Here is a 13,585-nt window from a genome sequence, read left to right as displayed (position 1 = left end):
ATTTAATGACAAATTAATAAATATAATCTTGTATAATGAAAATATTATTAAAATTATGGTATTTGAATATTTAATGTATATATTAACTTTAATTTTTCCAAACAGTTAAAACAAATTTTATACACAATATATGCACAAAATCACTTTTTAAATTAATTTTATTCATCTCTTACCCTTGAATTATAAATATTTATTATATTTAAAAATGATATTTAAAAATGCTTTTTAAAGTTTTATGTAAAAATATTTGTAAATTATACAATTACCCATACATTTTAAAAAATAATGATAGAAATAAAATAGTTATTCAATATTGTAAAATAAATATAAAATTTTAAAGAAAAGTTTCTTGATCTATTATAAAAAATATAAAACATGACATTGCAAACAATCTAAATTTAATAGTAATGCAATATTTAAATTATGGGATGATTACGGTATATAATCAATTTTTCATTGTTGAAACAAAAACTACTCATTTGGAAAGTTTTTCTATTTATTCAACATATTCTTTCTCATTCTATTCATTTATTAGTATCTGATATTACAGAACTTTAGCACTTATGTCCTGATTAGGAAGGTTCAAATGAATAAATATCCTACATATATATATTTTTCCCATGATTAACCATTTTGCTTATTTTGTACTGTTTATTTTTTTTTAGAATGTCTTACTTAAAAATATATTTTTTATACATACCATTTATAATAAAATTATTAAATACATTTTCCTCTGTATACATAACCATTTATTTAAAATAATGAATACAATAATATGTCTATGATGATGATATAAACATCAATAAATATATGAAAATTATAATAAATAAAATAACTAAACACTAGATTCTACTGTTGCTTCAAGAGGGGGAACAGATTCTTTTTCAGATTCATTTAATTCTTCTGTTTTAGATTTCTTCTCTGGAATATTTTCTGTATCATCTTTCTCTTTCTCATCTTCACTTGACTTTCTTTTCTGTCCATGATTTAATTCTGCAAATAAAAATAATTTTTGATGAAAGAGAGATTTTTTAAAAATTTGTTTGAATAAATTGTTAAAATTATAAAAAAAATTAAATGAAAACAAATATTAAGCTTTTAATGTAATTATATTTTAATCTTTAGAAAATTATTTATAATTTGCTTTTTACATTTGATTAATGAAAACAAAAATTCTTGCAAATTTAAGTATATGTACAGTTTTATATCAACAGAAATGTAGTTGTTCTCTAGTATAGTTAGGTAATAAATATTTAAATTTTAGTTATAATTTTTGTAATTTCTTTTAGATGGAAATTTATAACTAGGCTATTGATGCTTCTTTATAAGTCAAAACAATGAAAAATTNAATATTTTCTATGCTTTTTTTTTCTTTCTTTGTTTTTACTTACTGTTTTAGTGGAAAAACAAATTGGAATACTTATTCCTTTTATATTCATATTTAAATAAGCTGATTTTCCAATTGGGTTTTTGGGATGCAATTTTAAAAAATTGTAGACATATAAATTCCCACTGTCATCAGTTTTTGTCTTTCCTTAATCTCAAATGGAGCTAGATAGATGAAATTCGAGACCAGATATGGAAATCTTAGGGGCAGGAGGCTCTGTTCAACTATATATGAACTTCCGATGCAAACTCGAAGTCATGTTATTTTAATTCAAAACTTTTCCCCTGAAATCAGTTAATAATGAGTATGATGAGGGCAAGACACTACAGTACTAATTTGAGGTGGAGAGCATATATTTTAAATGAAATAAATTAAAAATATGATTAAAAAATTGTGGCCTGGCATTGTGACAATTTCACAATAAATAATTGCTCATAGAACTATAAATTTCCACTGTCGTCTGTGTTGTCTGTCCTTCCTTAATCTTGAGAACAGAGTTAGATAAATGAAAGCTGAGATGAGATATGGAAAGTTTAGGGGCAGAAGATCCCAATTAACTGTATATGAACTTTGGATGCTAACTGGAAGTCATATTATTTCAATTCAAAATTTTTTTTTTCAAAGGTGTTAGCAATACAGATCTTTCTAACAGGAAAAGTATGATGAACAGGGGCAAGACATTTAATGACAAATTAATAAATATAATCTTGTATAATGAAAATATTATTAAAATTATGGTATTTGAATATTTAATGTATATATTAACTTTAATTTTTCCAAACAGTTAAAACAAATTTTATACACAATATATGCACAAAATCACTTTTTAAATTAATTTTATTCATCTCTTACCCTTGAATTATAAATATTTATTATATTTAAAAATGATATTTAAAAATGCTTTTTAAAGTTTTATGTAAAAATATTTGTAAATTATACAATTACCCATACATTTTAAAAAATAATGATAGAAATAAAATAGTTATTCAATATTGTAAAATAAATATAAAATTTTAAAGAAAAGTTTCTTGATCTATTATAAAAAATATAAAACATGACATTGCAAACAATCTAAATTTAATAGTAATGCAATATTTAAATTATGGGATGATTACGGTATATAATCAATTTTTCATTGTTGAAACAAAAACTACTCATTTGGAAAGTTTTTCTATTTATTCAACATATTCTTTCTCATTCTATTCATTTATTAGTATCTGATATTACAGAACTTTAGCACTTATGTCCTGATTAGGAAGGTTCAAATGAATAAATATCCTACATATATATATTTTTCCCATGATTAACCATTTTGCTTATTTTGTACTGTTTATTTTTTTTTAGAATGTCTTACTTAAAAATATATTTTTTATACATACCATTTATAATAAAATTATTAAATACATTTTCCTCTGTATACATAACCATTTATTTAAAATAATGAATACAATAATATGTCTATGATGATGATATAAACATCAATAAATATATGAAAATTATAATAAATAAAATAATAAAATGTACAGGAATTTATACAAATGTGAATTTAGTAGGAAAAATCGAAATTGACCGAGTTTAGTTAAGTAGGCTGATAGAATTTCTTTGTGATGATAATAGGTCACATGTTATATACACCCTGTCAATTAAAGTTAATGAAAGGATGTACGATTACAGTCTCTTTCCGTGCTAAATTTCTAAGTTATGGAAAGTTATATTGCACTAAATTAATTTNTGTTAAAATTATAAAAAAAAATTAAATGAAAACAAATATTAAGCTTTTAATGTAATTATATTTTAATCTTTAGAAAATTATTTATAATTTGCTTTTTACATTTGATTAATGAAAACAAAAATTCTTGCAAATTTAAGTATATGTACAGTTTTATATCAACAGAAATGTAGTTGTTCTCTAGTATAGTTAGGTAATAAATATTTAAATTTTAGTTATAATTTTTGTAATTTCTTTTAGATGGAAATTTATAACTAGGCTATTGATGCTTCTTTATAAGTCAAAACAATGAAAAATTGCCTGAATTATCATTGATTAGATTTTTAGCATAAAAAATCAATGGAGATTTTTGTGAGGAATATTATTTATGCTTGTTAATGAGTAACTTTTTTCATGCAAATTAACAATTTCTTTGATTTTTATGTAGATTATGATTTCATATAATTTAAAATGTTATGTTACAAATTAATTTCTTTAATTTTTGAAAATTCATTCATGCATGTTTTCATTAAAAAGTTTCAATACAAATTTAGTTTAAAAATTTATTACCAGCAAGTAAATATAATATAAAAAGAATAAAGTAAATTATTATAAGTAAATGAATCTAAATATTTTTGAAGCATATCCTAAAACTAAACTTTTTTGGTATATGTTTCATAATTATGTTGAAATATCTTACTGTTATTATCTGTTATTATTTTCCTACATTATGTATAATTGTAAAATTTAAATATATGAAATTTTCTTGCTTTAATTTTTTTATTCTTAAATTAAAAACCTTTTTTGTTTTTAAAATTTAAATAAAAATAATTTCTGAGATTTTTATTGAACTATACATTAAAAAACTAATGTAAAAAATGCAAAAACTCCGATTTTGAAAATGTTCTCACATACATATATGTAAATATAGGCTATATGTTACATATATACACATCCATAAAATATAAAATAATAAGATAGAATAAAAATATGATTTTATGATAATTCATTTAATAATTTTACTGTATCCCTCTAATTTAAGAATGGATTTAAGAATAAAAAAATGTTTGTATCAGTTATCTGTCTACCTCCATTTTCCTTAGTTTCAGTTTCAGTTTCTTCTTTTTCTTTACTTTCTGTTACTTCAGGTTCTTTTTTCTACAAAAAATACAAGGAAATCTCTTTATTCTTGATAACTAATGTAATAAAAAAAAATTTAAGATTACTAGATATGCCATTAAAGTAAAAATGCTTTTAATGATAGTTTAATGTTCAGTTTTTATACCCTATTTTAACTAGTAAATTTACTAAAATAAGATATTTTAATGTTTTTTGATTGGAAAATTAATCAATAAATACATTAATAATTTTGTATACCAATTAAATTTAAGATATATATTATTTAAAATTTATTTTGATATATTTCTAGTCAGTAATGAAATCGTTATTAGGGAATTTTTACAGGGTTCACGAATTAAATTTGTTTAATTTTTTTTCTATTTTTCATATGAATTATTGATAAATTGAATTATTTATCCAATTAACATTGAGATCTAAATCTAGAAGAAATGATTAAATCTAGAAATCGAGAGGAAGCTCTTAAAACTTTTTTTAAAAATGCGAAATTTTTTACGGAGAACTTTAAAAAAAATTATAGGGGGAAAAAAATACTTACCGCTGGAGATAAGTCTTGTTCGTCTAATCCTTCTTCTTTTTTCAGCCTTTTATTTATTAATTCGGTATGTTCGGAACTGAAAATGTTTACATTTTTCCATTTATTTACTTTAAAATCCGCAGGGGAAAAAAATCCAGTTTTTACCCGTAAGACGAAAGACTTACCTAATTCTTGATCTTGTGGCTGGCATTTTATTTTACAGAAATTGCACACAGACAAACGATTTACTGCGATTGAAGACGAATAATTTATATAGTAACAAATCACGTGCTATTCTCTCAACCAATTGGTGAGAGATAAATTCATTTTAGACATATTCTACATAAAGTTCACCGACTTCTCTACCTTTACATCGGTGCGAATCATTTCTCTTTCACAACATATTTATTATACATAGATAGAAATATTTTATAAATCATAAACTCTTAATAAAATAATTGTTTTTAAATAGTATCGTTAGAAAAATATTTTTTCAAAATGTTTCATTTATTTACTTAAATTTTAATAAACGTGGATTAAATTTCCGAATATTCAAAACACGGTTTTTTGTAACAGTCTTTTATCTTTTGAATAAATAAACATATTAAAGGTGTTCATTTACTTATTAAAACCTTGTATTTAATATTACAGACGAGTGCCGAACTTTGAAAAATGATTTATGTAGAGCTAAATATATAAATTATAAATCGAAAATATAAGAAAAGTCTTTCGCTTAAGAGAGATTTTATAAAAAGGTGAATGACCAACCTTTTACATATTCGCTTTCGCTTAAAAATAGAACCAAGTCCATCAACCTGGCTATGTAGGTACGGTACTTCTGCATCAAGTAGATGTCAATTTATTTTTTTATTTTTGGTTACTTTTTTGTTTCGTTAATTAAATTCGAAGTGTTATTTATAAAGCGCATTTGTCAGTACGGCATGTTTTTATATTTAGAAACCAAAATGGTAGACAAAAACTCTCCGTGTTTAGTCTTTGTAAGGGTAACAAGTCTGTGTTTTTGTTTTAGAATTTATGTATTCGATTATTTAAACGGGTGTTTTTTATTACAATTTATAAAATGTTCATCGATCTTAACTTTTCAGCGAAATAAAGTGTTGGAGAATTAAAGTGCTAATCGTTCAAACTAAAATATAGAAAAATAGATTATACTGTATAAAATATTTCAAGTAATAATTTATGTATAAAAATGTACAGGAATTTATACAAACGTGAATTTAGTAGGAAAAATCGAAATTGACCGAGTTTAGTTAAGTAGGCTGATAGAATTTCTTTGTGATGATAATAGGTCACATGTTATATACACCCTGTCAATTAAAGTTAATGAAAGGATGTACGATTACAGTCTCTTTCCGTGCTAAATTTCTAAGTTATGGAAAGTTATATTGCACTAAATTAATTTTTATATAATAATATGGTTTAATAAGTATAAAATCTATAAATATTGATACTTTTATATTATATTTGATCTATGTAAAAAGATCTTCCAAATTGCAACCGATCTTTACATACAATTTTCAACACTTGTATGAGACAAAATCCGTATTAACTTCATATCGACCGAAAATCAGAATGCAGAATTTATTTAGTATAAGTTTGCTTATAATGGAATATATTGAAAAAAAAATTAAGCACAAAATTTTAAATTATGATATTCAGTTTAAATTTTGAAAATTCCTAGAGGCAATCAAGTGATATAAGTGCAGGAAGTCATGCTTCCCTGCACAACTACTTTTTTTTTAATGATGAGCTGATAACAATGTCTACTAGATTGTAAAATTAAAATTTGATAATGTTAGTTTTTGTTTATTTCTGACATTTTAAGTATTAAATCTTTGTCAAAAATAATTTTTTAAATATAAGAGTGGGAAAAGTATTTAAAATATTGATAACTCGCGATTATAGTGTTCCAAAATTTGCAAATTTTAAATGAAAATTACGATTAAATAATTTTGTCGAACTCAAAACTCATAATATCAAGCGAAATTTTCGAATTTACGATAAACTTAACACATCTAAGATTTGTTCTTCCGGTTTCTTTACGATTTTAGTTAATGGTGCCACTGTAGTATTACGTGCATTCTAAAATGACATATGTTAACAAACTATTTAGTTACGGCATAAGATATTTCTAATTATATATTTTTTTTTTTTATATAAATTACAACTTTCAATTGGGACAGATTCCAAGTCTGAATAAATGTGCTTATCTTTACTACTGCCAAATTTTTATTCCTTTACTCAATCTCTATCTTTGTAAAATCTACAAATAAAACGCAATATACATCTCGATTTGTTGGCCATTACGTGCTTTGTAACAACAATACAAATCAGGCCATCGACACGTTCGTGATCTTGTGTGATGTTTTCTTTTAATTGGACTGCAATTTGAAAAAATTGTAGACCTATAAATTCCCACTGTCGTCCGTCCGTCCGTCCGTCTTTCCTTAATCTCGAGAACTGAGTAGATAAATGAAAGTCGAGATCAGATATGGAAACATTAGGGGTAGGAGCCCCGATTAACTATATACGAAATACCGGTTTGCACCAGAAATTACATTATTTCAATTCAAAAATTTTCTCTTAAAGGTATTAGATGACCGGCACGACTTTATTGTTAAAAGAAAAGTATGATGTACAGAGGCAAGCCACTATTAATATGAGATGGAGAACATATATTAAATAAATTAAAAATAAGATTAAAAATTGTATCCTGGCATCGTGACGATGTCACAATAGACAATCGTTCGTTTCGTATTTAGAAAATTATTGTTGGTTCATGTAAATTTCAAAGAATACGTTTTGAGATGGTCGCTAGTGATTTTATATATATATCTGATATTTTTAACTCTTTCCGCCCTGTGAGCACTAAAGGGCTTCTTTTAGCAAGCCTATTATGGGTTCGGCCAGGCCCACAGTTGGGCGGCCTGCCGCTCTGGGGGACCCGGGTTAGAATCCGGACGGGTCGGATTATATCCCCAGAAATTTTTCGGGGTGGTCCGTCCGGATATGTCGGGCCCAGTCTCTCACCACCCGGCGGCCCCATTGTGGGTCTGGCCGGACCCATAATGGGCTTGCTAAAAAGGCTCTCTTAATGCCCTCAGGGCGAAAAGAGTTTTAAAAAGTCTTTCAGTAAAGTAAAGTGTTTTTGTATGATTTAGAAATTTGTAGAGTCGATTTTTACCGATATTAGACAAGACATGAGTAAGAATGAAATGTTCTTTTTACAGAAAGTTTTGTTAGCGACTTTCAAACTCAATAGGCTTTGAAAGTCGCTAACAAAACAAGCTTATTGGCCTTTCTTGTTTCGGATATTTGTCATAAAAGGAAATGCACACTAAGTGTGAACGGTACAGTACAAATTGTTCTGCTATATAGGTCTCATCGTAATGTTATCATTAACACCAATGCAACAGTATTATACAACGAGCGATTGCTGTTTACACCAGCTGTATGCGATCAGGAACTGACAGACACCAATTATTGGTGATGATTTGTGTGAATATATTCATTAAAAACTCGTAATACAATGTTTCGTTGGTCATTTTCTGGAGAATTTCCATTAATCGGAAGGAAATTCCTTTGGTGTTTTTCGATTCAACATTGATTCTAAGAAATTCATAATATACAAATAAGCCACTCAGTTGTCAAATCGATTAATTCCACCAAAAAATAGTGGAGAAATTGATAAAATAATATTCTTTTTTAAAATTGTAAACTGTATTATTACAGGCATAGCTTTTATCTAACGACATTTTTTTTCTTTTTTTTTTTTTTACTCTTTCCGCCCTGTGGGTACACTAAAAGGACCTCTTATAGCAGGCCCATTATGGGTTCGGCCAGGCCCACAATGGGGCGACCGGATGGTGAGGACGGGGCTCGACTATCTAACGACATATAAAATAGTATATCCTTAAAATAATGTTTTTATTTTTACATTGTTCGCATGACTAAGGAACTCTTCTAATATATAACATTTGGTTTAAAGATTGGTCATTTTAGTAAATAGGATATCTGAATTTACTAGCCACAATTTCACGTTTTATACATGTTAAATTTCGTATTAAAAATTAAATTACGGAATAAAATTATGTATGTATGTGCTGATTAAATGTTTCTATGAAAATGTAAATAAGCATCTATTTATTCAATTTGATATTTTTTCCAAAAATAAAAATAAATATAATGAAAAAATTAAATATCTTTTCAAATGAAATTCGAAATGTTTCAGATTCGTTGTTTCTGGTTTTGTTGACGTAATAAAATATTATTGTTATTCCACACTATTGTTAATCTAACAAAATTACTTTTTGCAAACGTACGCTTAATAATACCAACTTCCAAAATGCCTTTGTATGAGTCTGATTTCGGTGAGAACCAAAACAAATTAATTGTGGAACACTTAGAAGATGACAATTCAATAGTAAGATTGTCTCCTACAAAAATGCAGACACTCGGCATTTCCCAATACGTACGTTTAAAAGGTAGGAATGGCAGAAAAACGGTTTGCATAGCCTTGGCAGATTCAACCTGTTCAATGGATAACATCAGAATGAATGAACACGTAAGAATAAATTTGCGAGTCAAAGAGGGAGATATCGTCCGAATTTATAGCATAAATAATATTGAGTATGGAAAAAGAATTCATGTTTTACCGATCGAAGATACAATCCCGTTAGTGAATTGTCACCTTTTCGACGATTATCTCAAACCATATTTTCACGGGGCATATAGACCAGTATATAAAGGAGATTTATTTCTTATTAAAGGCCCTCAAGGTAATGTCAAATTTAAAACAATTGCGGTCGATCCCGATCCCCTTTGTATCGTATCGCCAGAAACCATCGTATATTATGAAGGAAATGCAATATTGAGAGAAGATATAGAAAAAGAAATGAATGCTATTGGTTACGATGATATCGGTGGCTATAATTCTCAACTATTACAAATTAGAGAAGTAGTTGAATTATCTCTAAAATATCCAAGTATATTTAACAACATGGGAATTAAACCACCGCGAGGTGTTTTGATGTACGGACCACCTGGAACTGGAAAAACTTTGATGGCCAAAGCAATAGCTAATGAATCGGGAGCCCAGTTTTTGTTAATAAATGGTGCTGAAATCACAAGCAAATTTTATGGCGAATCGGAGAAAAATCTTCGATTGATATTTGCTTATGCCAAAAAGCATGATCCGGCAATAATATTCATTGATGAGATAGATGCCATTGCACCAAACAGAAACAAAGTCGAGGGACAAATGGAAAAACGAATCGTGTCCCAATTTCTCACATTATTGGATGGTGTGATGGAAATGAACGGAGTGGCTGTAATTGCTGCCACAAATTGCCCCAATAATATCGATCCTGCTCTACGTCGAAGCGGGAGATTCGATCGTGAAATATACTTTGGAATTCCAAAAGTAAATGAACGATTAGAAATTCTTCATATTGCAACAAGAAGAATGAAGTTGGCCGAAGATATTAACATAAAAGAGCTTGCGAGAGAAACGCATGGATTCGTTGGTGCCGATATCCACTCTCTCTGCAGAGAAGCCGTATTCCATCAAATAAGAGAAAAGATATGTCTCGATGACGTTGAGGATGGACTAACAGATGAGATTATAAATTCTCTGGCCGTGACAATGAGTGACTTTAGATCTGTTTTAAAAACTATTTGTCCAAATGTTTTGCGAGGATGCCTAGTTGAAAATCCTAACGTATCTTGGGAAGATATTGGAGGTTTAGATGATGTTAAGAAAGAATTACAAGAATTAATCGAATATCCGGTAAAATTCGCCGATAAATTTTTAAGATATGGATTGTCACCTGCTCGAGGATTTCTCCTATTTGGACCTCCGGGATGCGGAAAGACCCTTTTGGCCAAAGCAATGGTTTCCAGTTGTGGAGCCAATTTCATTTGCATTAATGGCCCTGAGCTTTTGACCAAATGGTTCGGAGAAACAGAAGCCAACGTAAGAGAGGTCTTCGACAAAGCTAGAAGAGCTGAACCCTGCGTGCTCTTTTTCGATGAAATCGATTCCATAGCTAGAAAACGCATTAATTATGGCGGAGACAACGCAACGTCCGATCGTATTCTCACACAAGTATTGACAGAAATGGACGGAATAAATGTGAACAAGAACATATTTTTCATGGGCGCCACTAATCGACCGGATGTCATCGATTCTGCCATTCTAAGACCTGGACGTTTAGATGAAGTAATTTATGTTCCATTACCCGATCGATCAGCCAGGAAGAGCATTTTGACGGCTGCTCTGAGACGATGTCCATTAGCAAGCGATGTCGATTTGGACTCCATTGCTAGAAACACTGATGGATTAAGTGGTGCAGATTTAAGTCAAGTTTGCAAAAACGCTTGTAAATTAGCTATAAAGGAGAATATTGAAAATTCAGAAACAGACAAAGATTCCATGACCGAGATTCAAATGCGTCACTTACGAGAAGCAATGAAAAAAACACGACCTTCCGTCAATAGTGAAGATCTTCACAGATTTGAAGAATTTCTCTACAGATTTCGAAATCAAAAAGATTATTACGTTTAGATTTAATAGAATGATATTCATTATGGATAAAACTTTGAGTGATTAAAAATCTTTATTCCAATTTCATTTTTTGATTTATTTACATTTTATTTGATTATCTGAAATAAAATAGAAAGTTGAATGAAAACGACTTTTTTCTAAAGGGCAAGTCGTTTCCTGCCTGAACTTGTTGGCTGGGGATCCGGGTTCGAGTTCAAATCAGAATCCATATCCCAGAAAGCTTTTCGGGATATTTAATTAATCAAGATATATCAGGTTCTGTCGACAATTCGTATGGTTTAACCGTACTTCTTTCCGCTTTGTACGAAGTACACTACTGTACATCTTCATTCTCAATGGTGAAAGAAGATGCACTTACTTCAAAGCGGAAAGAGTTAAAAAGAAAAATAAAAGACAACCTTTCTTACGGTTGTCTTTTATTTTTCTTTTTAAACCTTCACCTAAGTTCTTCATAAAAACTTTATGAAGAACTTAGGTGAAGGTTTGTTATTTTTGAAAAGATCTTATAATAATTTTATTCTTATAAATTTATTAATAATTTCTTTTACAAAATTTTATTGAAGTCAAAATAAAACTGATAGAGAAGTTCTTGAAAGATCTTAAATTCATTTTTTTTTCTGAATTACGCGATGAATTAATATGAACCATTAAAAAAGAATGATTTTAATAATTATTAAAGAAAAATGAATACAATATTTAGAAAAGAGAAAGAGGGATGATTTTTTAATTTCCGTAGGATAACTCCTACGGAAATTAAAAAAATAACGAAATCAACCCTAAGATTACATTTTAACAACTAAAATATTATGTGATATCTTACGTAAATATACTGTACTTGAACATTAAAATATTCTATTAATGTACTAACCTAATTTTAATTTATTTATCAACAAATAAATTAAACTTAAAATTGCAATGCAAAATAGAGTTCTTACGAGTCTCGTTAGTAGCTGACATCTTATTTGCTGGCGTATCGAACATCGAAAAAGACACTTGCACTTTGCTGGTAACAAGCTCGAAGCAACCAGAAGTTGCCTGAGATTTTGACAGAGGTGCTGGCAGCGTGCTGAGATTTTGAATACGCCCAAAGGTAACAATGTGGCGTGATTTCAAAGTCCTTTCATTGGTCCTTATTAAAAAAATTGCATATTGGTCAATATTATGTTCTATTAGTGTTTCTAGATACTGAGATATGCTCCAAAACTTCGTCATTTCAGCACTGCAATAGAGAAATTGTCTAAAACACTGCCATCTTTATGTAAGATGGAGAACTCTCACATATAAGCTTAAATGTCTTAAAAGCCTTATTGCCATATTTTTCGCACAATAAACTGATTAGCTGATTACTTCCAGAATCATGGCCCCTAAGATTAATAGTACTGAACTAATGTTGACATATTTCAGAGTAATAAATTCCGAACATTGTGTGAAAAAACATCAACTTGAAAAAAGCGATGAGCAAAGGAAAAACTACAAACCTGGAAACAGTTTTTCATTCTTTTGATGATTATAATGATAACGAGACAGACGGATGGCTGAGCCAGTTAAAGTCTCAGTCTACCTCTCTGGAGTTCCAGGATCGAATTCGGGAAAGCAAATACAAGGTGTTTCAGGAGTGGTGCATTCCGGATATGTCGGCCACCGTACCTCACCACTTTGATGCCCCATTTTGGGCCAAGTCGAATCCACGATAGGTATGGTTAAAATGTTACTGCCCACAACAAACAAAAACAGAAAAAAAAAGAAAAATGGACGGAAACAAAACTGACGGAAACGAAAAAATTCGGATTACAATTAACAAATTCTTTCGAGGAAAAAGGAACATGCTAAAAAACACATAACTGATCATTTTTCAAAACGTTCCCAAACAGTTTTTGTTTTACAAACAATTTTTTAAAAAAGTAACTAAAACTGCGAACAGTTGGCATTCCTATACTGAATCCATGAGCTTATTTATCATTTTCTGTCATATTCTTTAAATAAAACTTGCATTTTGGTTTTTATAAAGTTACAATAACAATAAGATGACCAACTTTTTTACAATGAAAAGGAGGATACAAATAAATTGAAGGAAAAATATCGTAAATAAAAGAAACATTTTATTCATTGCAACATTAATACACTATAGCGAGGTTGCAGCCGAAGTTTTCAACGCGAAAACGTGTACGTCGGACCGCCTTCCTGTAAGCCTCGAAGTTTGACAATGGCGTTTGGAACATCAAGCATGATTCCACTGACGTTCCAAATGCT

At 28.7% G+C, this 13,585-nt stretch overlaps 1 protein-coding gene and 1 pseudogene across 1 annotated transcript; one reads left to right on the top strand and one right to left on the bottom strand.

Moving 5' to 3' along the window:
* Nucleotides 1-432: 432 nt before the first annotated feature.
* Nucleotides 433-5,116, bottom strand: LOC111629696 (protein pxr1-like). Its single transcript, XM_023373583.1, has 4 exons — nucleotides 4,935-5,116; nucleotides 4,771-4,846; nucleotides 4,184-4,253; nucleotides 433-993 (listed from the first exon to the last, which is right to left on the bottom strand). The coding sequence occupies exons 1-4, from the start codon at nucleotides 4,958-4,960 to the stop codon at nucleotides 836-838; spliced, it is 330 nt and encodes a 109-aa protein (XP_023229351.1). The 5' UTR covers nucleotides 4,961-5,116; the 3' UTR covers nucleotides 433-835.
* A 3,895-nt stretch (nucleotides 5,117-9,011) lies between these two features.
* Nucleotides 9,012-11,392, top strand: LOC111629711 (annotated as a pseudogene).
* The last annotated feature ends 2,193 nt before the right edge of the window (nucleotides 11,393-13,585 follow it).

Source organism: Centruroides sculpturatus, unplaced genomic scaffold (genome assembly GCF_000671375.1).
Source record: "Centruroides sculpturatus isolate CEXI.00-Female unplaced genomic scaffold, Cexi_2.0 scaffold460, whole genome shotgun sequence".
NCBI lineage: Eukaryota > Metazoa > Arthropoda > Arachnida > Scorpiones > Buthidae > Centruroides > Centruroides sculpturatus.
The sequence above is the reverse complement of the archived record's forward strand: the minus strand, read 5'-3'. Positions and strand labels throughout refer to the sequence as shown.

Coding starts and splice junctions, on each gene's coding strand:
- LOC111629696 (XM_023373583.1), bottom strand. CDS start 4,960: ATGCCAGCCACAAGATCAAGAATTAG. Junction 4,847..4,934: donor GCCACAAGATCAAGAATTAG/GTAAGTCTTTCG, acceptor AAACATTTTCAG/TTCCGAACATACCGAATTAA. Junction 4,254..4,770: donor AACAAGACTTATCTCCAGCG/GTAAGTATTTTT, acceptor TATTTTTTGTAG/AAAAAAGAACCTGAAGTAAC.